The sequence below is a fragment of the Danio aesculapii genome, chromosome 20, assembly GCF_903798145.1.
Source record: "Danio aesculapii chromosome 20, fDanAes4.1, whole genome shotgun sequence".
Taxonomy (NCBI): domain Eukaryota; kingdom Metazoa; phylum Chordata; class Actinopteri; order Cypriniformes; family Danionidae; genus Danio; species Danio aesculapii.
Genome location: NC_079454.1, coordinates 32,379,513 through 32,405,962, shown reverse-complemented (window position 1 = coordinate 32,405,962; position 26,450 = coordinate 32,379,513). Strand labels below are relative to the sequence as shown.

The following is a 26,450-nucleotide window of genomic DNA, read 5'->3' as shown; positions in this document are numbered from 1 at the left end:
CCCTAGTGATGATGTCATTTCATTTTGGCATGGGGAACTGGCACAGTAAACATCCCCTGGTGATGAGGTCATAATGTGAGTCTTAGTGAAGGGTGATATGCGGCCATTTCTGCCTCTTGGCCTTTTTTCTGCTTTGAAACTAACAAGCCATTGAAATCAGTTCAGTTTGATATGGAACACTGCTTTGGCTGTAGTTCAATTACAAGGGTATGCTTTGTATGTACAATATATGCGTGTTTGTGTGTTCTCGGTCAAAGCCCTGATACTGTAGGTTTTGTGACAGTGGATTTAGTTTTCCCTTTTGGAGAAATAGGCTGCCAGTACACAAATACACATAGTTATTATGGAAAATGTGAGCAGGGTTCCAGCCTCTGCAAGTAAACACACACCTCCTGGTCTAATGGTCAGCAGCTAAGCTGTTTTTGCAATGCTTTTTGATGTTAACAAACCACAGCACTGCTTTGCTCAGCGCTTGCAGCTACAGAATGACTCGCTCCGCCCAGCAAATCTTTGTGTCCGCTCAGAGGAGTCACTGACCGTCCCGCCGCGACACTTTCTGCATCTGCTTGTGTGTGTGGTCAGTGTCACTTCATATTCAAAAGGGTCACAACAGAGAAAACTCAAGATCTGTTTTGAACTGTATTCCTGATAGTGAATTTATAATGAATCTTAACTGATGTTGTGGAAATGTTTCGCAAAAAAGTCTGCAGAATTTCCAGGATATATTCTGTTTGCATCAAATGTACATCAAATCCTTATTACTTAAACAATTAAAGACATACAGCTCTTGAAAAACTAAATAGACCACTGCAAAGTTATTATTAGTTATCTGGATTTGCAATTAATATGGATGTGTTTTAGGAAAATAAAATGTTAATTTGTTTTTGTTTTTTCTTAGCTATTGGAAAAATACTTCATATAAAATAATTCAGTTTTTTTTTTTTATTTTACATATATTTTTATGTAATGTGTACTCAAGAGTCTTAATTGTTTCCAGAGCTGTAATACATTAAGTTTAATTAGTTTTTATGGTCTTAATATATAAACAAATATAAAAAATGAATGTAAAAATGATCTTAATATAAAAGAAAAAGGGGAAAATAACTCACTGATCTTGACCAAACATGTTTTATAGCTTTCAAAACAATCAGTTCATTTTTTTCAGTTTTTATAATAAAGACTATAGACTGGGATTTCAAAAAATATCTGTATTATATCTTGCTTTTTGCCCTGTGTTTGTTATTATTTTGTTTATTCTGTTAAATAAATGTAAAGTTGAGTTTGTTTTTCACTTCTCAATATTTCAGTCATACTTCATTTTTAATATCATCAGTAATATTTGAATGTTTATTTTACAATTTATTTATGGATTAAATATTTCATATTTTATTGATGGATATTCTTTAGGAAAATTTGATTGTGATAATGTTTTAAAGTATTTTATTTTACTGAAAAATACAAAAATACTTTTATTGGGGTAAAATATGACCTGAACATTTGCTCATGAGATTCTCCCATTGTGCTGTTTTACTCATTTGCTAAATAAGAGGAAATGAGAGAGAAAAGTCTTATTCATACAAAGATCTCTGTATCTCTAAGCCCTTAAGGCATTTTCTGAAACGCACAAACACACACTCACACACATTTCCTCCTGCCTGTCTCTGCCACACATCAGCATGTGCAAATTGAATCTCAGCATCCGAATGAGAAAATGGATCTCTGTAGGAATCTTGGCCCCTGGGTTGATGATCTCCTATTTATAAATGAAAATGGGTCAGCCGTCGTCTGCTTAACGGTTCGACCGACGGGCACAGCTCTCTCCGGGGATCCCGCTGATCTGAGCTCAGTTTAACGTTAATCAGAACACTGAGGGCTGGCTGTGTGTCCTCAGGATTCCCCTGTCATGAGATCAGTGTCAGCTGCAGTCAGTAGAGCGACCCATCACAGCTCCGCCAGAGTGAACTGATGGAGGATCAGTGTCAGCAGCTGCTATCACAGAAGAAGTTCTGTATCCCAATATGAATGGACTGCACCCAGACCAGCCTTTCTTCTCTCTGGCCCACATTCCTTCTCCCCACTGAAGACCATTAAGGATGTCCAGGGGTCATATGGCAGACCTCGCAGTGTTTCCGGACGCCCAAACTCACGCCTTGTGTCCCTGTCCCTCCCCTGCCTCCAGATATTTCCAGGGTTTCCTTCAAAAAACTGTTTACAGTTTGTGTTGGTCTCGGTGTAAGATGGTGTTGTGTTGTTTTTTTAGCATGAGCGGCTAACGTCCAACCTAAAGGAAACAACTGCTGGTAGGAACACTGCTGGATACATTTCTATTTCCGTTTTCTCTCTTTCTTTCGTCCTTTGCTCCTGTTTGAGAAGTGATTTGTTACCTTAACGGAGACTGAATTTGAGAAGCAGATAATTTTTTGTACCAAGCTTCTATCAAAGTCCTTCAGATGCTATTTTCTCCATATTGTTAATTTAGTTTTTTGTTCTGTTTCTCTGAATTGGTGCTCAATGAGTCATGATATTGAGTGTTGGACTTCTGATTTTTTTAACCATCATTACATTTTCACTTTTTGACTGGTGGCCATTGTGGCTAATGATTAATATCATTCATTGTGAGCCAATGAGAAACTGTGTCTGTGGTTGAGCTTTAGGTTTCCAGTAACAGATCACATTCAGCCTCAATGTTTTGATGAAACACTTAAGTCTGTGGTGTTCTGGGATGAACAGATAGATTTGCCATTCATTGATATTGGTCAAAACAGCTTAATCTCTTCTGGTGGTCTGTGGTCAGCATAGAATCTATCCTCCTGATCACAACTGCATGTCATCATCTTATAACGTGGTGTACTTTTGCTGTGAACAGAATGTTATTTTTAGTGAATTGACTCTTTTCAAAAGTGAAATTTGCAAGTTTGAGACAGTGGTAAGGATTTAACAGGCTTTGTCTTGGTGGATTAGAGGTTTCAGTATTCAAATGTTCCTTTTACTGTGTTAAATGTTAGATTAGGTTATGCTAGATGTTTGTTTGAGAACATGATCCAATCATAAATCATCTCAACGGTAAACCCCTATCTGTGTTATTCATTTGAAATTTGAAGAGGATTTTTCCCACCACAAATGCTCACTCATGTTCATTTGTCATGTAAAATAGCAAGACTTGTGTGTTTCTTGGACTCAACTTCATAACACATAACTCCATTCTGCAATGTTTTCCTAAGTCATGTCCCTCATGTCAAAAGCATCCTAAACATGTCATTATCTGTACCCATTGAAACCATCATCTTTTGTTTTTGTGTATGTCTACTTATGAATGTTACCCTTTTTTTTCTTCCCAGGAGATGATATAATACTGAAGTTGAGTTTTTTTGTTCCTCTTTAGTCTGTGGAGCAGTCAGATGATGAGCAGGAGGACTCTGTGAAATTCAAAAGGCTTCACAAGCTGGTGAACTCCACTCGACGTGTTCGCAAGAAACTCATCAAAGTGGATGACAGCAAGAGACATGGCTCACAAGGTATCTGGAAAAACTATTGTCCATCTGGCATCAACTGGTGTTTGATTGATAAACTGATGAGTGTTTTATATTGAATTTGGCAACTCTGGGATTTTTTCAAGACTTTATTAAGTATTATATTTAATACTTTAGTGCATATATTTAAGTATTTTTTTCTGGAAGGATGCAATAAATACCTAATTCAAAGTAAAACATTTCTATTTCAGTTTCTGTTTTGGATAAATCAGTTTTGTACGTTCTGTGCATCAAATACATTTCTAGTAAAATATTTTAATAATTTTGAGTGTAAATTTGTCCTGTTTCAGTTTTGTTTTAATCTTCTTTTTCCTGCAGATTCACTCAGTCTGGATGCAGCTCCTATATGCGATGATATAAACGCACTATATGCAGAAATCCACAAGAAGCCGGCCAAGTGTACAGACTCCTCTTTGTCCTCACTTGCCCAAGAGCAGCTCTCTCTGGACGGGGACACGGACAGCCTGAACACCTCGCCCTCCACCAGCAGCCTTGACACCTGGAAACCTGCTCACAAATTAGTCAAGGCTCCCAGCACACATCCCCACGGCCTGATCCGGCCAGCACGCAAGAGCAGTGCCGGGTCTGGGCTGGGTGTAGCGGGGGGCAGTGGCTCCTCGTTTTCAGAATTGGACGGTTTGGGAGACGACAATGCTAAAGTCTCCCGCTCGGCTACAGACGGAGAGATGCGGAAGGCCTTGTCATCTCTATCTCATGGGGTAAGTACTGACAGCGTCTACGCCTTTTATGGCCTCACTAGGCCCCGCCCAAAGCCACACCCCCTCCTGGTGTCTTTAGATGACATCAACAACACCAAGCGGCCACCCGTTTCCATGTGGCAGCGTAATAAGCCTGACCCGAACTATGCATACTCTACCAAACACCTGCTTTACCAACGTTCCTGCAACGCTCCGAAAACCACACCCTCTTCCACCCTGCCTGCCTCTCCTCCCACTCGTGAGCTTCCGCTAGCCAGGGAGAAGGGGAAGAGCTGTGGGAGCGGGGTAGTGGGCAGCTGGCTGTTTCCACCGAGGCGTCTCAAAGGAAGGACGGCAGTTAGTGAGCTCAACATCACATATGTGGTGGAGCGCAGCCTGTATGGACACTTGAACTGGACCGGGCTGGTTAGGCCGGTCACACTGAGCAAAGCAGACAGACGTTGGCTTCTGGAGGATGAAAGAGATGCCAACAGGAAGTGGGCATCCAGCATGGACCGCTGCACCAAGCGCGTGCTCTTGCGCATCCAGCAGAAGTCTGTGAGTGTGCCGGAAGAGCAGATCTACAGTGCCCCCTGCTGCACTGGAGGAACAGGCTGCTGCAAAGCTGCAGAAGAGAAGCTCAGTAGGGTACAGTTCAGAGGCGGTTGTATTTCAAGACAGTCTGATTGTTTAAGGATGGACTGCGCTGTCGTAAATTGTTTTAATCTTATCACTGGATTGATAATGAAAGCTAGAAATCCCTGAGATTGTTAGTTAGCCTTGATCTCTTCTCATTTCTATAGACTCGCATTACTGCAGTACGGAGCCAATATTTCATAATCTCAAAAGCTATAGAAGTGAAATAGAATGTGATAACACAGAGGCTCTTATCTTTCCCCATCCTGAGCTTTTCCCTTTCATTTCTTGACCTCTTGTCTTGTAATCAGTCATGTGTGTCGGAGCATAATTGAAACTCACAGTCCCTGAGAGACAGTGGAGAGCAGTGAAAGCAGAAACCAGTACTGTAGAGTTCCTTCTGCAGCTTTGTAGAGTCTGCCATCTGCGGATCCTCGCCGTCATTCATAGTGAATGTGAATATGACCGTGATCTTCATCAGTGAACTCTTTCATCCATTTTGGGTTGGAAATGCCTTTCGGCTTTGGGCATGAATGCTGAAATTTTCTGAATTGTTTTATTTTTTTGGATGTGCCATTCTATTTTATTGAGCTTTTTGTCTTGTTTTGAAAATGCATGATGTTATTCCATGAAACATTCAAGAACTTCTTATAATTTTGTAGCGAACAGGACATTTTTGAATCTGCAACTTTTGTAGAACTTTAACCAAACGGCATGAAGTAAATAGCTAATCTATTTCAATTGAATATATCACTTGTATTTGAGCATTGAACGTTTACATTGCTGTGAAATTAGTTTACATTGGTCTTTTTTCCATTATTTATTCAACATAAATGTAAGTTTTTTCAAGGTTTTACAAGAAAGCATTGGTGTAATTATGTAATGTTCAACAACAAGATTTAATTTGTTGTTATAGGAAATCAGGTCATATCATGAGCTATTTCTTTTGGCAGTTTGTCATTTAAAAATGTGTGCTTTCCATTACACAGACAAGCATGAAACGCTGAGACTTTTTGTGAAACATTTTAGATGACTCTCTAGCAATATATTCCTTTGATTGTGAATTCACTATAATTATGTCTCTTTTTGTGCAGAGAACATGTAGCTTTGGAGGATTTGACCTGTCTAATCGTTCCCTCCATGTGGTCAACACAGCAGAGCCTAGCGTGAGTACAGATGCTCTCTTTCTCTCGCTTCCTCTCTGTCTCGGCTCTCACATGCAGCTGCAGTGTTTGTCGTCCAATTGTGTTGATCAGCTGGCTCTCAGTGGGCTTAATCACTCTCTTTCTTACTCTCTGTTTCTCTCTGACATAAGGAGCAGGAGGCTCTGTACAGGGATGGCGTGAAGTCTCCCACCACGTCCCGTATCTCCATAGGGAAGAAAGTCAAGTCTGTCAAAGAGACTATGAGGAAACGCATGTCCAAGAAATATGTCGGGTCTCTCTCTGAACAGGTACACACACACAAACAGATGCTGCTTGCTTTGACTGCTTTGCTTTATGTGCTGTATAACATTCTTTTTCAAAGGTAAGACCTGCCTTTACTCCAGGGGAAAGTTGCACACGTGTGCCCCACTTTCTGTGTTTCAAACTAGGGTCAAACATCTCTTTATGTAGCCAGGAGCTTGAAAACAAACTCAGTCCAATTTAACACACCCAAACTCCCTGGCAGTGATGGATAAACACACAAGGCCCGGATTCACATGCTGGATAAGATTTGTGACTAATAATGCACCAATTGCTGCTTCTGTGGAAACATTCACATGATTTATATCTTATCTATTAGTATAGATCTGTGTGTTATGTGTGGATGCACTTATTACTTCATGTGCCAACAGATTTGTTCTTCATGTCTTGCTCCATGGACTCATATATTATGTTGTAGGTCCACCTAGTGGCAATTGTGTGCAATGAACTTAGCGGCAACTTATTGCTTTGCTCCACAAAAGCATGATCTCACAGCTGTGATGCAGCTGTTGCCTTAAGCACTTACCTACTGTCATTTGTTTTATAATTTATCTAATTATAATAATAATAATAATAATAATAATAATAATAATAATAATAATGCACTTTCTCTCATTTGAATCTGTACAGTCCAGTCCAGATGGGACTCCCAGTTGTCCTCAGTCTCCTCAACCAGACACGGATTCCCTTGAGAAGCCCAAGCTCAAGGCCGGAGGGTCTGTGGAGAGTCTGCGTAGCTCCCTTAGTGGCCAAAGCTCAATGAGTAAGTGTGTGTGTGGTCTTTAAATGGACCATGCTATTGCTCATACTTGGTGTCATCTAAACACTGTGTTGAAGTTTAAATGCATGTTAATGGTTTTATTTTGAATAATTTGCCAATTTGCAATTATTTAAAGCAGTAGTTCCCTTCCAGGATGAAAATTGTCATCATTTACAAAACTCAAAGGGAGATATTTTAAAAAAATGGTATAGATTAGTATAAGAAAAAAATACTATGGAAGTCAGTGGTGACCTGGAATGGAAGTCAATGGTGTTGTCCAGTCATTCTGTAAGTGATATATACTCCTTTAAGATCTGTTCATGTGTAGTTTTGTAGACTAAAACAGAAAAGAATATATCCTGGTTCGTTTAGCAATTATGGTGTCCTTCCTGAGTCCAAATCTTACGATTTAAAGCAGAAAAAGGTTTTTATGAACTATATTTTACAACAGAACTTACAAAATATCCAGGACAGTGCCATATTTTTAGTTTTGTGCAATATTTTGTGTTTTAAGTCAAAATGGCACCAGGAACTCCCCCATGACAAACACTTAAGATCTCCTTTCCAATGCAATGCCATTTCCCGTGCAAAACATTGTGGTCAGAGGAATTTGTTTCCAACTTGGATTTAATTTTGCTGAGAATGGAGTTAGTTAGATATCGATGCATCTCTGGATCTCTGCCATGGTTATGTTGCAGAAGTGAAATCTGCTTGTCTACTCTGCTCCATAGAGCACAAGAAGTGTGTAATTATAGCATCCAGACTTCTTCAACTGAACTAAACACCTTTCTTTTTTTTGTTGAAAAAATGGTAAGTGTGAGCAAGTAATGTAATCAGTGGACTTGAATGGACATGAATGAGCCCACAGATCAGATGTTTTTCTCAGCAGCCTGGTGAAGGACAGCAGCTATTTAACCTTTGGATCTGGTCTTCTTTCAGGTGGGCAGACGGTGAGCACCACAGACTCATCAGCCAGTAACAGAGAGAGTGTGAGGAGTGAGGATGGTGATGATGAAGAGCCTCCATACAGAGGCCCGTTCTGTGGCAGAGCAAGAGTTCACACTGACTTCACACCCAGTCCATATGATACAGACTCTCTCAAGCTCAAGGTTCTGAACTAAACTTAACCTATAATCCCAATTTTCGTTGTAGACCCTTTCTACCTATTGTGATTAAGAATAAAAAAATAACAGGTAACTTAGAAAATAAATAAGCCTTGTGTATTTATTGAAAAAAGTCACATGGATCCATAGTGGACAAAAATATTGGTGTCAAAACTCATATAAACTTAATATTTTATATACTTTAACATATATTCTTTTACCAGTATTAGTCCAACAAACTCTTCTATTCATAGAAATGCACCTATGTAATTATAAAACAAAACAACAACAAACAGCATAAAGGCAATCGTTTTATCCAGGGTGCAAATTACAGGGGGTTTAGGGGAGATTGACCCCCCTTATTAATGCTTAATCCCCCCTGAAGGACATCAAAAGAAGGTGTATGGGGGGGTCAGCCCTTTAATAGTGAGAAATAGTTCACGCTGATCTGTATTTTAAATAATAATGTTAATGATTAAAATAACGGATAATTTAAATATACATTTGACCACCCCTATAATGGTTAATTCCACTGTGAATACATAATCGCACCAATCATTCTATAAGAGAAAAAAATAATCATTCAACAGTCTAAAATGATCTCGTCATCGATAGACAATGTAAATGTTCACAAGACACTTTTAGGTAAATTGATGTTGATATCAACATATAGCCTAAAATACAGTAAAATAAGATGCTTAGTTTGTATAGTTTGACCTCCAGCAACCTCTGGAATAACTAATCAGAGGAGACTGTAGGTCAGACACTAAATTAGATGTGATTTAAATGAATACGAAAATGACTGAAACTTGTATTACACAAACTGCAGTTACGTTACCGAAAAAGTTGACCCCCTTTATCGGCAATGTATAATTCGCACACTGATTTTATCCACAGGCCATACCTGAAATAAATTGCTAAAACACTTTTTCTTTTTTAAGCATGGACATTGCCAAAAAAATAAATGACTTTTGCTTAAAAGACACTGGAGAGAAATATTGACATTTTAACAGGTTTCTGTGGGGACATTTCTGTCCTGGAGTTCCCAAGAGAAACTGTGTGTGTGTGTGTGCGCGTGCGTGCGTGCGTCTGTGTGTGTGTGTCTGTGTAGCTTTTTAATTGATTTTTTTAAAATGTGCATGAATTTTTTTTTGAGAAGGTAAAAAAAATATATGCTATAAATGCCATGCCATATATTTTGATAAAAAGAAATGTAATTTTCAATATTAAATTTTTTTTATTTATTAATATTCATAAGTAAAAAAAAAAATTATCCTTTTTTTTCCATTTGTATTTAAGTTCTCTCTACACTCTATGCATTTTTGGACATAATTTTTTTTAGACTTTCAACTTTGTATCTAACAAAATTTCTTTTTTTTTTTCCTAAAGAGAGGAGATGTGATTGACATCATCAGTAAGCCGCCTATGGGCACGTGGATGGGTCTGCTCAATAACAAAGTGGGCACGTTTAAGTTCATCTATGTGGATGTGCTGGCAGAGGAAGAGGAGAAGCCCAAACGAGCTGTTCGCAGGAGGAAGAAGGGCCGACCACCCAAACCCAGCTCAGTCGAGGAGCTTCTGGAGAGAATCAACCTGAAGGTGAAATACAGACCACATACAAAGTAGGGCTGCACAATGGGGAAATTATATAGTGAATGCAATATCTATATAAAGGTAACGGGTGCGTTTTTTTCTTTTTAAGAATGTTACAAACTGTTGTTTTGGCCAGGCCTGCTGTTTTTGCTATCTCTCTGATTGGCTTGTTTTGTTTTTTCAGCCTAAGATGGCTTGCTTGACTGATAGTGACAGCTCTTTGGATCTCATCTTGAGAGTTGACAGTAAAAGATTCCAAATGCAAATAGCACACTTGAAATGAACTCTGTACCTTTTATCTGCTCATTGTAATTGGGATAATGAGGGAATAACACACACCTGGCCATGGAATAGCTTAGAAGCCAATTGTCCAATTACTTTTGGACCCTTAACAAGTGGGAGGCAATATGCAAACTGTTGTCATTTTTACAGCATTCATCTGATTTGGATGTAAATACCCTCAGATTAAAGCTGACAGTCTGCAGTTAAAGCACATCTTGTTCGTTTCATTTCAAATCGATTGTGTTGGTGTATAGAGCCAAAAATGTTAGAATTGTGTCAATGTCCAAAAATCTACCTAACTGTATAATTAGTTTATGTGACAAACATTTTGTGTTGCAAGGATAGGTTGGTTGACCAGTCAGATTGGTCCATACTATCTTTATCTTGCTATTGGCAAGACCGGGCCAAAAGGTGAACCAAGAGCAGTGAGTCTCAGAGCAGAAAGTTAAAAAAATAAACACTAATGGCAGGAGCAGAAACAAGCATGGGAAATGACAACAGCGAATATCAATCAGAATATCTGCCGAGGATTTCATTCAGTCAAAATGTTTTAAAACTGAGTGTTTGCATTTTGACAGTTTTATTTTAGCCTGAATTAGATTTGAATTATTTCAGAAAGATATATCTTACCTGGTTTAATATGATCATTAAAATAAAATACGAAAAAAAAAACCAATAATAATAGCCTTTCTTTAAGGAAATTTTATATCGCAAGAAATGCCTTAAGATGTTTCAAACTTGAGTCAGTATATCTATAATTATCTGAATGTGCATCTCATCTTTAATCTCCACTGTCTGAATGTAAGAGCAGGGTGGAGAGTGATGACAAAATGAAAAAGCGTCTGCTAGTGTGAAAAGATTGTCAGCTCCTGTTAAAGCGCACATTAACTATGAGAATGTGGGACGAGGTCATTTCCCTGTGCCAGTTAAAATTTTTATTTAAACACAGAGACATACACACCCTTTAGACCTCCCACAGTCTCCTGCATTATTACATCACATGACTGAGCTTATGGTTACACACAATAGACACACATTTGAATCCCCGTTGTGTTGTTTTAGTGTGTTAATGAACTATAATGATAGTTGGTTGGTTGTCAGAAAAGAGTCTGAAATCTGGAAACATTCCCATGCATAAATCCTGCCCTGGATGAGCTGCCAGGGTGGAGTGGGATGTTTTTAGCTGTAAGGGTCCTTCATGGTGTTCTCTGCTCTATGAGGTGTGTAACCTGTGAATGTATATGTGTGTGTGTGTTTTAGGAGCACATGCCAACATTTCTGTTTAATGGGTATGAAGATCTGGACACGTTTAAGTTACTAGAGGAAGAAGATCTGGATGAGCTCAACATCAAAGACCCACAACACCGAGCCGTACTGATGACAGCTGTAGAACTGCTGCAGGATTATGACAGTGAGTACACAAAGGGAAAAAATAGAAACAGTTAAAGTCAAAATTATTTGCCCTCCTGTGAAATTTTCATTCTTTTATCGAATACTATTAAAGTGGGGTTTAAGAGACATTTTCTCAGTATTTCATAAAATATTTTTTACACAAACCACTGTTATCCAATAACAAACCTAATTACATCTTAAATTGCACTTTAGACTGAATACTAGTATCTTCCTAGTGAAATATTATGTATACTGTCATCTTGGAAAGAATAAAGTTAGAATTTGTGAAGAAATGGAGAAATTAGTTAGTAAAACTGTTTGAAAATGTGTTGAAAAAATTCAAGCTTTGTTATAAAAGATTTAAAATTTCACTGGATGGCTAATATTTATTTATTTATTTATTATTATTTTTTTTTTATAAAATAAATAATATTAGTATATTTTGAAATAAGACTTATCCAGCAGGTTTTACGCAGCTGATGCCCTTCCAGCTGCAACCCACCATAGGGAAACACCCAAACATTTTCATTCACACACATACACTACGGACAATTTAGCCTACCCAATTCACCTGTACCGCATGTCTTTGGACTTGTGGGGGAACATGCAAACTCCACACAGAAATGCCAACTCACCCAGCCGAGGCTTGAACCAGCGACCTTCTTGCTGTGAGGTGACAGCGCTACCCACTGCGCCAAAAGATAGTACATTAATATAGCTGATATAAAAAATGTCAATGTTCAAAATGTGTTTCTTGATATTAATATATTATATCATAAATGTTTCCATATTCCATATTATTCCTAATTGTCCGTATTATTTGGTAAATATGAAGTTGTTTATTGCCATTGTTTAATATTGTCAAATTAAAACACATTTTTTGCAGTGCTCTATTGTTAATGTTATGAGACAACTTTTTTTTTTTTATCTGGGGAGACTTTAAAAATCCGATGGCACTCCTGGTAAAGAGTAGGGGTGTCCTGGCCAAATTCCCTCCATCATGACCTCACAATCATCCCAATCCACCGAATTGGATCGATCACTGTCTCTCCACTTGTGGTGGTGAACGCACTGGTGTGTGGTGCTATGCACACTGACCAAACCCCTCCATGATTGTGAATCGCTGATTGGGTGTATGGCCGTACACGATAAATGCACTATATTACATTTGATTTTTTCCCCCCATTGAAGCCATTGAAGTTTATATGACAATAAACTCAAATCAATAAATTCAACTCAATAACCTTAGAAGTATCTCTGAAAATCGTATTGTCTCAAAGCGTTTGAAAATTTATTCATGTACGCTTTCTCACTAAATACTCTAAATATTAAATGTTTATGAAACCCACAAATATCTGAATAATTCAACCATGTGTGTCATTTATCAATGGCTGAAAATAAGATTTAATAGCAAGTGTGTGCATTTTTTTGATCTTGTATTTGTGTGTGTTTGTTGTAGGCAGCAGTGATCCGGAGCGCAGCGCTCTTTCTGGCTCTCAGGAGAAGCTCCTCTGTGAGGGCCGTGGCCTCATGGCTGACTCTCCACGGGACTCTGGTTGCTACGAAAGCAATGAAAACCTAGAGAATGGTAACCAGGCTCTTGTCTAGCCTCTCCATATCAACTGCATCTACCATGCCCAGCCTAGTGTAGCAACGCCATGACACCATCCTAACAGCCAATGAGAGCCTGTCATCACATCTGGATTTAACCCAATCCTGTCTGTCTGTCTGTCAGTCACATCTGCTTCTCTATTCCAGAGGTGCTCTGCCATCATTCCTCTCTTTTAACGCTCTTATCCAGCTTCTGCTTTCTTCCATTCTGGTAGAGATTGAAATCACTTGCTATTGCTAATTAGTGAACGTACATTCGCTGAAATCTAAAGAGAGACAGAAAGAAGAGGAAGATTTTGAGAATGTTCTACATGACAAAACCACATTACAGACTGTATTTAACATCTCTCTTCCTCCCTCTCTTTGCCATTTCAAGAAGTATCACTCCATGTTTGTGTGTGGTGTTTGTTGTGGTCATATTGCACAAGTTCTTATGTGCCTGAAAACGGAAAAAAAAGACTTTATGAATACAAAAATATAGTAAATGAATAGCAGCTGCACACAAGTGGAGGGTGGGATTTTATGTAGATTGTGTAAAAGTAGGAGCCGAGTCTATTTTTAGAAGATTTTATCTAAGAGAAGATGACTGTATGTCATTCTGTTATTTCTAAAGAAGTTCAGTGTTTGTTTTCGCTATTCTCTTGTCTTTTTAACCTCCTGCTGGAATCTTATAACACTGGCTGATCCCTTCTTTTCTTGTGTGTGTGTGTGTGTGTGTGTGTGTGTGTGTGTGTGTGTGTGTGTGTGTGTGTGTGCGTGTGCGTGAACGTGTGCGCACGTGTGTGTGTGTGGGAGTAAAGTATGACTGTTTAGAATGAATCAAAAATATGTGCAATCTGCCAATGTGGAAAATAAACCCATTCTGTGATCTCTTGCATTCTTGTCTGCTTGCTTTTTTCATCTCTTGCTTTTTTCACATCCAGATAGAATTTTATTTGAGCTGATCACTTTTCCATTCATTTCTTCTTTGAGCAGCAATTTAGATCTCTTTCTATTTAATCTTGCACTAAAAAGCTATTATTTACATTACTTCAAAATCATGAATAAACCCATTTCCTTAAAGCGACAAGTTGATTTTCTTTTTTAGAAGTGAGTAAACCTGTTGTAACTAATTCAGATTTTTTAGAATTCTGTGCATACTTCATTTAATTATTAATTTCAAGGCAATGGGTTTACTTAATTTTGAAGTAGTCAACTAATAGATTTTTTTTACTCTTTCACCATCAATGTGTTGTAAATTCCTTGATTCTGCATAAGTATGATTGATATCCAAGGACAAATGCTTTAAATGCAGTTTTAATTGTTTTAAATTTACACCATTCTTCTCGCATCGTTTCTCAACATGTCATAATCATTGGAACATTTATATCAGATCTTTAAGGACTCATTTGTCATTTTATTATAAACTATTCAAGTGTTGTGCCTCTGTAAACCTTAAAGGGCCATGAAACCCCCCCTGTCTCAGCAGGGTGTTTTCACACCTCTAGTTTGAAAACGTCATGAAAGTGGGTGAGTTATAATTATTTATTGAATATTTAATTACAATTGGCAACACAACATGGCGTCTCTCTGAACACTGTAACAGGTAAAAACTTTGAAGCTATCATGCATATTAATGAAGTTGCACCTCATTCACAATAGACCATGCTGATTGGTTCAAACCAAGTCTTTCTTATGAATTAATGATAAAAAAACTCAATGACGTCACGTTGTACTCGCTGGTACAGACAGCCAGTCTCTACACTGGAATTCACACAAGGATCTAATCACCATGACTTCAAAATTTCATTTCAAACTGGAAGAACGAATTTGCTCAAAGTAACGCCTAAACAACTAATTTTCCCTTTTTTGTGAAATATATGTGTCCTAATAGTGTTTTTAGCTACGTGGGACCCACATATGACTGTCAACATCTTAAAAATGGGTTTCGGTGTTTCGTGACCATTTAAATAGATTCTATAGAACCTTAACTAAGCACTTTACTCAGAATAGATTGTTTATTTAATGAAGATAGTGGGCAGAACAAATTTGCAAATGCAAATTTCAAAATAAGTATTATGTTGACTAGTGGTTTTCTTCATCTTAACACTCATAGTTAACACTCAGCCAGCCTTTAACTTAAAACGAACCCTTTAGTAATTCTGACAATTCTGTATTACACAATTCAACTAATGAAATTGGTCTCTGGGTACAGGTAACAAATGTGGCCACAAGTCTTTTGAATATACATTTATACCTTCTCATAGCTTGTGCTATTAGTACATTGTTGCATGTTAAAAGCATAGTTTAGCAAAACATTTGTCTATCATCAAATCACTCGCAGATTCCAAACGTATATACTACAATCTTATATACCATATATAGTTTTAGCTTGTCGCTTGAGCACACTGGTATTCCTTTAATATGCTATGTGATGCTAGTTTCTGATATGTACTCAATTCAGATACAATTACATTTGACACAATTTACTATGCACACATCGATAGTTTTGTTGTGGAAAAATATATTGTTCTTAAGAAAAAGTTTGTCTTTAAAACTTTCCTTTAAATTAGCTTCTACTCTACTAAATTGACAGCTTGAGCAGAATATTCTCTAAACATTGTTTAGCACAGAACTCTAAACAATGTGCTAAAATTAAACCCTGTATCCTCTTCAATATTCATTTTCAGTAGGAAATCTGTTCATATAGGTAAAATATCCACCATTTAAGGGTAGGTAAGATAACTGATGATAATGTCTCATGATGAGCTGTTGAACAATAGGTACAATTTTTGCAGGTTAATTTCTGACAGTCTAATAAACAATGAGACAAAATGCTCTGCTTTCATCACATTATTTCAGATTGCAGTTGTTTGGTTTCACATGTTTCTGCTCATAAATTTTAGGACAGAGTTATTTTTAGTAATCAAAAATATTTGAAGTATTATCCAAACTTTTAATAGAGGAAGTATATGTGATTGATAAATTTATGTGAAAGCACAATTTTCTGTTTCAGGTAAGAGCCGAAAGGCATTGCGCCACAGCCGTGGTTCATCGGGGTTTGACTGTGGGGATGTAAAGTCTCCAGATTATCCCACTCTTCCCATGACTTGCTCCACTGAAGCTCTTCAACAGCAGGCCAAGAAGGAGCGCAAGTTCCCGAAGACCTTTCTGCCCCGACCCATGAAGGGCTTCAGTCTGCGAAACCTTGGCCTCAAGAAGGGCTCAGCAGCAGGTCAAACCTGCCGGATTCCTGTCAGCAGAAGCTGTGAGGAGCTGGACAGTCCCCAGGAGACCCTTGACTCTTGGAAGCGCTCTCATTCTCTGGGGGATATCCACTGGGAGCAGGCCTTCGATCAAAGGAAGGACCAGCAGGGCAGTGAAGATAGAGGCAGGCTTGAGAGCAGCACAAAAGAAAAGAAAGCAGATCTTGTAGACTCCAAACAGGATGAGAAGACCAATATGGCTAAAAGGCAGACTGGCTCCTTGCAGAGGCCTACGGTTCCCACACAGCTTCCTGTGAGTCCGGTCAGTTCATTGCCTGCTTCTCAGAGCTTAGTCCGTCAACCTGTCTCTGCTCCGACAAGCCCAGCTCCAAGGACTCACCCTAAAAAGCCGCCCATCCCACCTCCTGTGCCTGCTAAAAAGTCCAAAGAACGTTTGCCGAATGGTCTGCGACACCCTCCGCTGGTGCTGTCCGGTTCAGTGCCAAACACTCCAACCCTTCCCCCAAAGCCCATATACTCCCCGACCACCCCCTCTCCCTCTGAGAGTACCCCATCAACCCCAGCATCACCAGGTGAATCTGCAGCACCTCTGAGCCCACCGTGGCTGTCTGACCTGCCTGAATCAGCATGTCCTCAAATCCATGGAGCTAAAGTCGCTCTCAGCAGGAAGATCTCCCATGCCAAGATGCTTGACCTAGAGACTTTGCTGGAAGACAGGATGCACTCTGAAGGGATCGACCTCACAGAGGAGCCTTACTCTGATAAAGTAAGTCTTTGTTTCACTATGAATGAGTGTAATGAAGGCTGTTGCCATCACAATTGTTGGTTGGGTCAGAATCAGAGGTGGCAACACCAGCAGATGTCTTCAGATATAGCCCTGAAAAGCAACAGTTCTGCATTTTAATTAAGGATGAATCAAAATTCTGCCGTTCTGTGACTTACCAGGGCCAAACTTGCCCACCTCTGGTTTAAAGACTTTGATTAGCTTGCCCATGTATCCACAGAAGTGTGTTTGCGTTCCCTGTGGATTGGTGGTTGTTGTGTAAAGGACTGAAATTTTGTGATTGAAATTAAGACCGTATATACAGTTGAAGTCAGAATTATTAGCCCCACTGAATTATTAACCCACCTGTTTATCTTTTCCCCCCAATTTTTGTTTAACAGAGAGAAGACTTTTACAAAACATTTCTAAACATAATAGTTTTAATAACTCATTTCTAATAACTGATTTATTTTATCTTTGCTATGATGACAGTAAATAATATTTGACTAGATATTTTTCAAGACACTTCTATACAGCTTATAGCGACATTTAAAGGCTTAACTAGGTTAATTGGGTTAACTAAGCAGGTTAGGGTAATTAGGCAAGTTATTGTATAATGATGGTTTGTTCTGTAGACTATCGGAAAAAACATAGCTTAAAGGGGCTAATAATCTTGACCTTAAAATGGTGTTTAAAAATTAAAAACTGCTTTTATTCTAGCCGAAATAAAACAAATAAGTCTTTCTCCAGAAGAAAAAATATTGTCAGACATACTGTGAAAATTTCCTTGCTCTGTTAAATATCATTTGGGAAAAATTTAAGTTACAGATTATTCTGACTTCAACTGTATATTGTTTTTTATATTTATGTTGGACCTGCAATCTTTAGTTTTAGAAGTGTATTTACAGTAATGGTATTATATTTTGTAATGGTATTATATATACATTACTGTATATAGCAGGGGTGCCCAAGCTTTTTTGTATTAAGGGTCAAAAAACCTAATATCATTGAGAGCTGTGGGCCGAAGGTAAATATACCAAACTATATGACATTAAAGTTGCCATGGGTAATTTCCTAATTTATTAAAAAACATTACTTTAAATCATATTAAGTAATGCAGTGTAACATCTAATAAGATAACTTATTGCAATAAAATAATAAACAATTGCATTTATAACACAGTGGAGTTCAATGCTGAATATACTAGTGAAGCCGAATCTCCCATTGCTTTGATTTGTCCTCTGTCCGTCAGGTGACACTATGTACATTTAAACTAAATCTGATTTATTTACATCGTTTAATTGAAGTATTTAATTTCAGTCCGCTTTTAACAATAAAACAAAAGGTTAGATTAGTTTTGAAATAACAATCTCTAAACCATCCCCATCATTCTTCCTCTCTTCTGAGATGGGATGGTGGGCTAAATCAAAGGTTACCATGGAGCAACTTTGACCCACAGGCCCTACTTTGGGCATCTCTGGTAAATAGTATCAGGATATGAGATTACTTGCATCATGATATGGGATTTGTGTCATATCTCCCAAAATGGAACTAAAATGGTACTTTAAAAATGATTGGTTAAAGGGGCAGATAGTGGTCCCCACCCTCGTCCGGTAAGGAGCAGTCCCCCTAACCCACACACACAACTACTACCAGCTGGGGCAGTAAAGACTCTTCAGAGTTTTCATGTACCGTCTCATGGATTTCTTATGGAAGTGACAGCAAGTTTTCATGAACTGCGTCATATGGTAAAAATGATGTGGAAAATGGCAGCACTGGAGCAGTTATAAAAAGATTAGCAGACTAAACAGAAGCACAATGATTAACAGTAGGGGGCTTGACTTAGCCATGCCACTGTCCCTGGAAAGTCACGGCCGGTTTATATTTTCCTTCCATTTACTGTTGGAACTTCATTTCGAAGTGTCAAAAGAAAAGGAAAGAAGCATGCATTTTAATCAACGCTCATCCAAACACTAATTTCCACTCTTTAACTTGTAAGACATCGCTATAGTACCTAAAGCAGGTCTTTCCTACAGTCTCTGAACAATTAATCGTCCTTTTATTTTCTTTGCTGTTTTTAAATGTCTAAATGCATGGCTCAGCACAGACAAAACTATCACATATCCTGTATCCTTTAAGTCATGCCAGCAAAATCACTGGGGAAAGTGGAAGGATTGGAAGGCACATTAGAGTACATTAAAAGCAGAGATTTCAGGATCCACAGAGCATACGTCACATGTTCTTGGTATGTAAATATCTACAGTACATTCATCAAAGACCAAGCCTGATTCCAAATCTCTTCTTTGAGTTTACTGTATACAAGAAGGTGAATAAGAGGTGAAAAATATCCCCTCTTTAATATGAAAACACTAGAGCAGCTTGTGGTTTCAAACCAAACCGACTGCCTGGAGTTTTAGTGCTTTTTATTGGCAGCCAATCCAATTATGCCTAGACCCACAGCCTATCGGATGTATCCCAAATTGGGCACAAGAAATGGTTTGAATGTATTTGAGCACATTTAATCTCTCAGTTAACAAGCTGTTGTGTGTGTAATTTAAAGTGTATACATTCTCCTCTTGTAGCTTGCCAGAGGAGCACAATCAATGTGCTGTGTTTAGATTGTTAATTGTTTCACAAAGATGATAGACTAATGCTCGACAATGCTAAAAGTGCTTGCTTTGCAATACTACAGTCACATTGTCTAATTTGGAAATGCAAGATGGCCATTTGGCATGCTAACAAAGGCTTGCTGAAGATGATAAAACTGCGTCTAGGTTGCGCTGCACAGGCTGATGTTAGCATTAGAGCACTAAATCTCAAATTAAACAAACAATTTAGCCGCGCTTGCCTCGTAATGCTCTAATTGCCACATAAAGTTAGCTTGTTTGTGAGTCAACCTTGGTTTCCAAGTGTGCTCGGTCTCCACCAAGCGTAAAATCAATTAAAAAGCCACATGAAGTAAACTTTATGATCTGATAATTTCTGTTGTTATTCAAAGTCCACAGTCTGAGACGAATTGAGCATTAGCTAAGCGCTAATCATGGCTTAGCTTGAAACAGTCCAGCGTTAGAACATTCTCCTCATATTTTTGATATTTTGAGGACTGAATTCGTGTCTCTCTTAAGGACTGTACGGGGCTGTAAGCTTTCTAGAGGTGTTTTCCATTTGTGAGGTGGTGAACGTTGCTGGATTTTGTTTGGCTAATCTTTCTCTTTCTCTCTCTGTGTGTTTCTCAGCACGGCCGGTGTGGTATTCCTCAGCTCTTAGTACAGAGGTACTCAGAGGACTTCCAGCAGCCAGCGAAGGACGTGGCGTCCAGTCTGGATCAAATCAGAGTTAAACAACTCCGCAAGGAGCACCGCATGGCTGTGAGTTACAGATTCATTCATTTTCTTTTTGGCTTAGTCCCTTTAATAATCTGGGGTTGCCACAGCAGAATGAACCGCCAACTTATCCAGCACATGTTTTAGGCAGCGGATGCCCTTCCATCTGCAACCCATCACTGGGAAACATCCATACACACTCATTCACAGCCATACACTCTGGAAAATTTAGCTTACCCAATTCACATGTCTTTGGACCGTGGGGTAACCGGAGCACCCGAAGGAAACCCACGCGGACGCAGGGAGAACATGCAAACTCCACAAAGAAATGCCAACTGACCCAGCCGAGGCTCAAACCAGCGACCTTCTTGCTGTGAGGCGATTGTGCTACTCACTGCGCCACCGTGATGCCTGAGTTACAGATTGAATGGTTTACTGTAGTTTGGTGATACTCAACTGCATTAGCATTGACCCTTGTGTTTTTAATTTTCCCGCAGATTCCCTCAGGAGGTTTGACTGACATGTGTCGGAAGCCAGTTTCTCCGGTTCATGTGAGCTCAGTTTCTGATTGGCTCGTGTCCATCGGAATGCCTATGTATTCTGCGCCTCTATTGGCTGCTGGCTTTGACACGTTGAGTCGTGTGTCTTCTTTAAATGAGGCGCAAGCGAGAGATGCAGGCCTGAAGAAGGAACATCACATACGAATTCTTCTCAGTGAAGCTCAACTAGTCTCAGCCACCAGCTCAGGACAGTCATAATACTGATACGAGCGCTTATAAACTTGAGGAAACGGATCAAAGTAACTGACCTGAACGACTGCCGAATTTTTTCCACACCAGTTTTTTGGCATTTTTGGAAATCTGGCTTCCAAGGACTGTTATCGTGGGCCGATTAACAGATGATCTAGTTTTGGCCTGAAAGGACCGCCTGTCGAAAGAAAGCACACCTTTTTTCTGGAGATTTTATGCTTTTGTATGAATTTAAAGACTGTACCCCTCTCTTGCTTTTTCAGAAAGTGAGAGTGTTATTTAGAAAAATTTAAGTACAAATGTTAAGTGCTTTATGAAGCACATCAAGAGTAAGTCATCTGGCCAAAGCAATGTCGTTTCATGCAGGTTTTGTTGATATAAACTTTTTTTCTCTCTCTCAAAGCTTAAGATTATGTATATGAAAAGATAAGTGTCGAGTCAAATTCCCCCAAAAAACACGATGTTGCCATGTTGGGGATATTCAGAGCGATGCACATTATTTTGATTTCAGACCAATAGTTGGTCAAGGGTTTTGTGTTTGTGTTTGAACAAGCATTCGTCATTTTTACTCCTTATATTCCGCTTAATATGATACTGTATATTCACAGCACATTTAACCTTCCCAGTCTTCTAATCACACAATATTCAACATATCAGCGTTTGTTACTGTATCGATTTATGTTGCCTGTTATCTTGAAAGCTATACTCATGCATATTGTGTACCTCTTATCATATTCATCTCTGATGCGAATGATGCATCACACAGCTGTAATATTCTTGCTGGAGTGTACATTTTTATTTGTTTATTTTCCATTCGCCCCAGATTGCCTTGCACTTTGACTGGGGTGTTGAAGATATTTTAAATCTTGAAGAAAAGAACAACAAAAAAAAAGGCCTCGAGCTCTTGAAAAGCACACAGTCTTAGCCTTAAAATACAAGTCAATCAAATCTGATCATGACTAACTTAGACGAGTGTGGCTTCAGCCATCATTCAAAGGTGTCCAAAATTGGGATGCAGTGTTTATTTGTTAGATTTTATAAATGAAAGTCAGTCGCGTATTGTTTTGGTATGTGAGAAGTAATGATGATTTAAGTCCAAGAGTGATTCTTCCACTAGATCTATTTTTGTCTTTCTTTTTTTGTTATTTAACACATTGATGTGTGTGTTTCAGGGAGACTATTGTGTTATGCGGTAACTAAGGATGGATATAACACAAATTTTCACACATCTGGTGTTCGGTAGAGGATATTCTCTCATCAAACACAGTCAGAATCTGGCAGACTCGTTTCTAAACCAATACTACAATGTTAGCTGACGTCTGTTAGTGACGTCATTTAGGCATTAGTATGATGTCGTCACAGATTTAGGACATCATTTTAAATTAAGCACAATGAAGCAAGATTGTTTTTGACTGAGAAAAAAAACAAAAAACGTCTACACTACCTGACAAAAGTCTTGTCGTCGATCACAGTTGTAAGAGCAACAAATAATAACTTGACTTCTAGTCGATCATTTGGAAAAGTAGATTTTTCAGATGAAACTGTTGAACTGGAACCCACATGGACCCAAGATTCTCATAGAAATCAGTCAAGTTTGGTAAGGGAAAAATCTTGGTTTGGGGTAACATTCAGCATGAAGGCATGCAAGAGATCTTCAGAATGGATGGCAACAGCCTGTACTGTATCAAGACATTTGTTCTGCCCATTACATTACAAATACAGGAGAGTGCAAATTCTTCAGCAGGATAGCGCTCCTTCTCATACTTCAGCCTCCACATCAAAGTTCCTGAAACAAAGAAGGTCAAGGTGCTCCAGGATTGGCCAGCCCAGTCACCAGATATGAACATTATTGAGCATGTTTGGGGTAAGATGGAGGAGGCATTGAGGATGAATTCAAAGAATTTTGATGAACGCTTTCTTTGCCATTTTAGATGGCTTTATTAATAAATTATTAGAGTCATTGCAGAGATGTATTGATGCAGTCCTCCAAGCTCATGGGAGTCATTCACAATATTAATTCTTTTTCCACAACACCATGACTTTATATTCTATACTGTACATTATTTGTGTTAAGTGACAAGACTTTTGTCTAAGCAAAGTCAGACTGTACTGTCCTAATTAAATAATTAAAAATCAAGGCATAATCATATTTTATTTTGGTAAAATAAGCATAATCTAGAGGACTTTGTCTTTATATAAGCCACTTCTGATACCAAATGATCAACTAGAAGACAAGTTATTATTTGTTGTTCCTAAAACTTGGATAGACGACAAGACTTTTGTTAGGTAGTGTAGATGCTTCTAAAGATCTTCTAGTTTTCCAATTACAGAAAGACACTCGTCATGCTTCCCCAAGGCCTTGCGATTTATATCAAGTGCTGTCTTTTTGAATGCTCGCTTTAGAATTGTATTTCTCCCCATGCCATTTAGTCTTTTGTATCTAACGCAGCACAATTTATAGACTGTAACTCTGGAGATTTTAAAAAGCAGTAGAGAATCGATGGATTCCTTTATATCAGAACGGATGCCTTCAAAACTGCTTGAGTGCTTTGATAACAATGAGGCTTTTATGTATTTAAAATTGAAAATATATTTCATGATGTTACTGTAAAAATGCACTTTATTAAAGAATGAACGTTTTTTAACTCCATTGTGGAGAAAATGAGATTACAAATTGACACATTTACAGTTTTCTTTTGTTTTCAGGTGAAATGTGGATGGTTGGAGCGTGCTGTTTAAATATCGAATCTCTGTTTAAAACTATAATCACGTCTTAATTCATTACAGAACTAACCATGTCCGGTTAATTATTTCCATTTAAATGACATCAAACCGGGTCTTGATTACATATATGAAATGATTAACCGAGGTTGCACATTCTGTATATGTAATTGATATTTAAATAACTTATTTTTGATTTTTGCTTTTGCATCAAATGTAATTATTAGCTGTACTATACATCATAGAGCAATACTCTTTCACCTGTAGTTAGCGGTAGTGACATGCTCCAGTGACCATTGTAAAATATATGTATAAAAATGATTTTATCTGGTTCGCTAATGATTGTCTATAAAGTTTTGCTTGTGTATTTACAAACAAAAAAATGTCTTAAAATATTTGTCCATTTGAGGTGAAATAAAGAAGAATATCCTACATTTGGTTGGTTTCTATACTTTGGTGTCACTCTGTATTACAATATTCCGATGGTCTACTCAAAAATCTTTTTGTCTCCAGACTTTATTTGCAGAATTTATTGACTCCAGACGTGTTTCTTCAAATGTAAAACTTCATCTTCATCAAAATAATAAAAAGGGCATAGATAGATAGATAGATAGATAGATAGATAGATAGATAGATAGATAGATAGATAGATAGATAGATAGATAGATAGATAGATAGATAGATAGATAGATAGATAGATAGATAGATAGATAAAAAGGTTTATAAAGGAGTGCATTTAAGTAATAGTGCGTATTTGAGCCTCCTAATTTGAGAACATGTAAACTTTTTAACGTTGCTTTCTTATCAGTCTATGATAAAATAATAACAAAACTCACAAGAAACTATACAGCCTGGAGAAACAGTAGCATTCATTCACTCATTTTCCTTCGGCTTAGTCCCTTTATTCATCAGGGGTCGGGTCGCCACAGCGGAATGAACCGCCAAAACAATAGCAAACACTGCTTAAAGCTAAAAAGGAGGCATATTATTTGAGCCCTTTTTGCCTTCTAATTTGGCAACGACCGGGCATGATTATATCACCAGCGGGTTAAATAAAGTCAATCCACTTGATTTAGAATGCCTCTCTAATAATAAAAGATATTGTGTTGCACTATAAAGGAAAGCATTGTGAAGCAGACTGCTTTATCATTCTGACACTTACTCGAACAGCAGAAAGAGTCAGATTTAGTTCAGCTTGTTTCTATTGTCTAAAACTGCTCAGTCATGAAATTTGCTCTTGGCTGAAATTATATTTAATTAAAATGTTTCTATATTTGCTGTTATCCTTCTTGTTCTTCTTGACCTGAAACTTTTACCAAAAACACAGCACTGTTTTTACACTGAAGTCTGCTTTTGCCATTTTGATAGATAGATAGATAGATAGATAGATAGATAGATAGATAGATAGATAGATAGATAGATAGATAGATAAGAAAAGAAAAGAAAAGAATGAGCTTTATTTACCCAGTGTGTGAAAATTACACAATGATTTTTTTTCAGGAGCTCAGGATAAAGTACATATGATTATAAATAGATATGATAAATACATATGACAATAGTAGATATAATGATAAATAGATATTAAATAGCTATTGCACATCGTTTTTATTAAATACGGGAGCCTGTTTTATTACTATTTCTGTATTAGCATAAATAATACGAGATTTTGCAGCAGAAAGTGTGTGTTTTGTAGTTTTCCCTCAGCTGCTCTCATCAGTGATGATTCACAGGCGATTTCCCGCGTCTTCCGCCTGGTGGAGCTGAACGGCACACGGCAGCGCGTGAGCTTGAGTCCATCCTCCGGTTGAACTTTTTCCTCCACATTTGGTAATCTGACACCGACACTAACCCCAAAAAGCAGAGGATGGATTCCCAACTTCATTCGCAAAAATAGCTCAGCAAGAGCAGACGAGAAAACACGACCGAGTGAAAGGCGAACCTCTGAACGGATTCGTTCACGCGCATCGATCCGTGAAGGGGCTTTTGGTTGGTGATTAAATGTTGACCGAAAAGTTTTTATCTGAAGAGGCGGATGGGTGACGACCATTCTCTGCGCTTCCATGTGAGGAGACGATGAAGAATCACAGCAGCAGTTCCCGTCTAAACAATCACAGCGCGAGTCACGGCACAGATCGGAACAGCAGGAGAGGATTCTGGTTGTCGGCTCTCAGGCTTCGCTTCTCCCTGCGCGATTATGCTTTCTGCATGGCCACACTGCTGCTCTTCTGCCTCGGCTCGCTCTTTTACCAGCTGAACGGAGGACCCCCTAAAGTTCTGCTGGAGATCAGGCAGTATCTCGGTAAGACTTCCCTCTTCCTCTCGCTTTCTCCTGGTCCGACACTTGTAGCTGAATCCGAGTGTCCAACATTTCCGCTGTGTGTCGCCGAGGGAGACGCTGGATGGATATCCTCAGGTTTCTTTTCTGCGCGTGTTTTCTTGCGTAGGCTAGACGTGTTTGGACAGGTTTGCGTTTCTGCGTCCTCACCTTTACGCAAACGTGTGTAGTGGAGTCATTGAGGTTTTGGTTGTGAGGCTTTTAGGGTTTTACATTTGAGAAGTTTAATTTAAAAGGGAGAGAGAGAGTTCACCAAAAATGAAAATTATTCTGTCGTTTACT

The 26,450-nt window shown here is 38.4% G+C and overlaps 2 protein-coding genes across 2 annotated transcripts in view; both read left to right on the top strand.

The window, feature by feature from the left end:
• LOC130248181 (SAM and SH3 domain-containing protein 1-like) overlaps positions 1–24,267 on the top strand; it is a 316,828-nt gene extending 292,561 nt beyond the window's left edge. Inside the window, exons 9-20 of the mRNA XM_056481738.1 lie at positions 3,383–3,515; positions 3,849–4,249; positions 5,959–6,030; positions 6,180–6,317; positions 6,961–7,093; positions 8,030–8,199; positions 9,583–9,792; positions 11,329–11,479; positions 12,920–13,048; positions 16,067–17,043; positions 20,277–20,408; positions 20,861–24,267. Coding sequence (XP_056337713.1) covers positions 3,383–3,515; positions 3,849–4,249; positions 5,959–6,030; positions 6,180–6,317; positions 6,961–7,093; positions 8,030–8,199; positions 9,583–9,792; positions 11,329–11,479; positions 12,920–13,048; positions 16,067–17,043; positions 20,277–20,408; positions 20,861–21,121 — 2,907 coding nt within the window. The 3' untranslated portion in view covers positions 21,122–24,267. The remainder of the gene's footprint in view (positions 1–3,382; positions 3,516–3,848; positions 4,250–5,958; positions 6,031–6,179; positions 6,318–6,960; positions 7,094–8,029; positions 8,200–9,582; positions 9,793–11,328; positions 11,480–12,919; positions 13,049–16,066; positions 17,044–20,276; positions 20,409–20,860) is intronic.
• A 1,639-nt stretch (positions 24,268–25,906) lies between these two features.
• LOC130247372 (SAM and SH3 domain-containing protein 1-like) overlaps positions 25,907–26,450 on the top strand; it is a 30,430-nt gene continuing 29,886 nt past the window's right edge. The window contains 1 exon segment of the mRNA XM_056480600.1: positions 25,907–26,132. Coding sequence (XP_056336575.1) covers positions 25,907–26,132 — 226 coding nt within the window.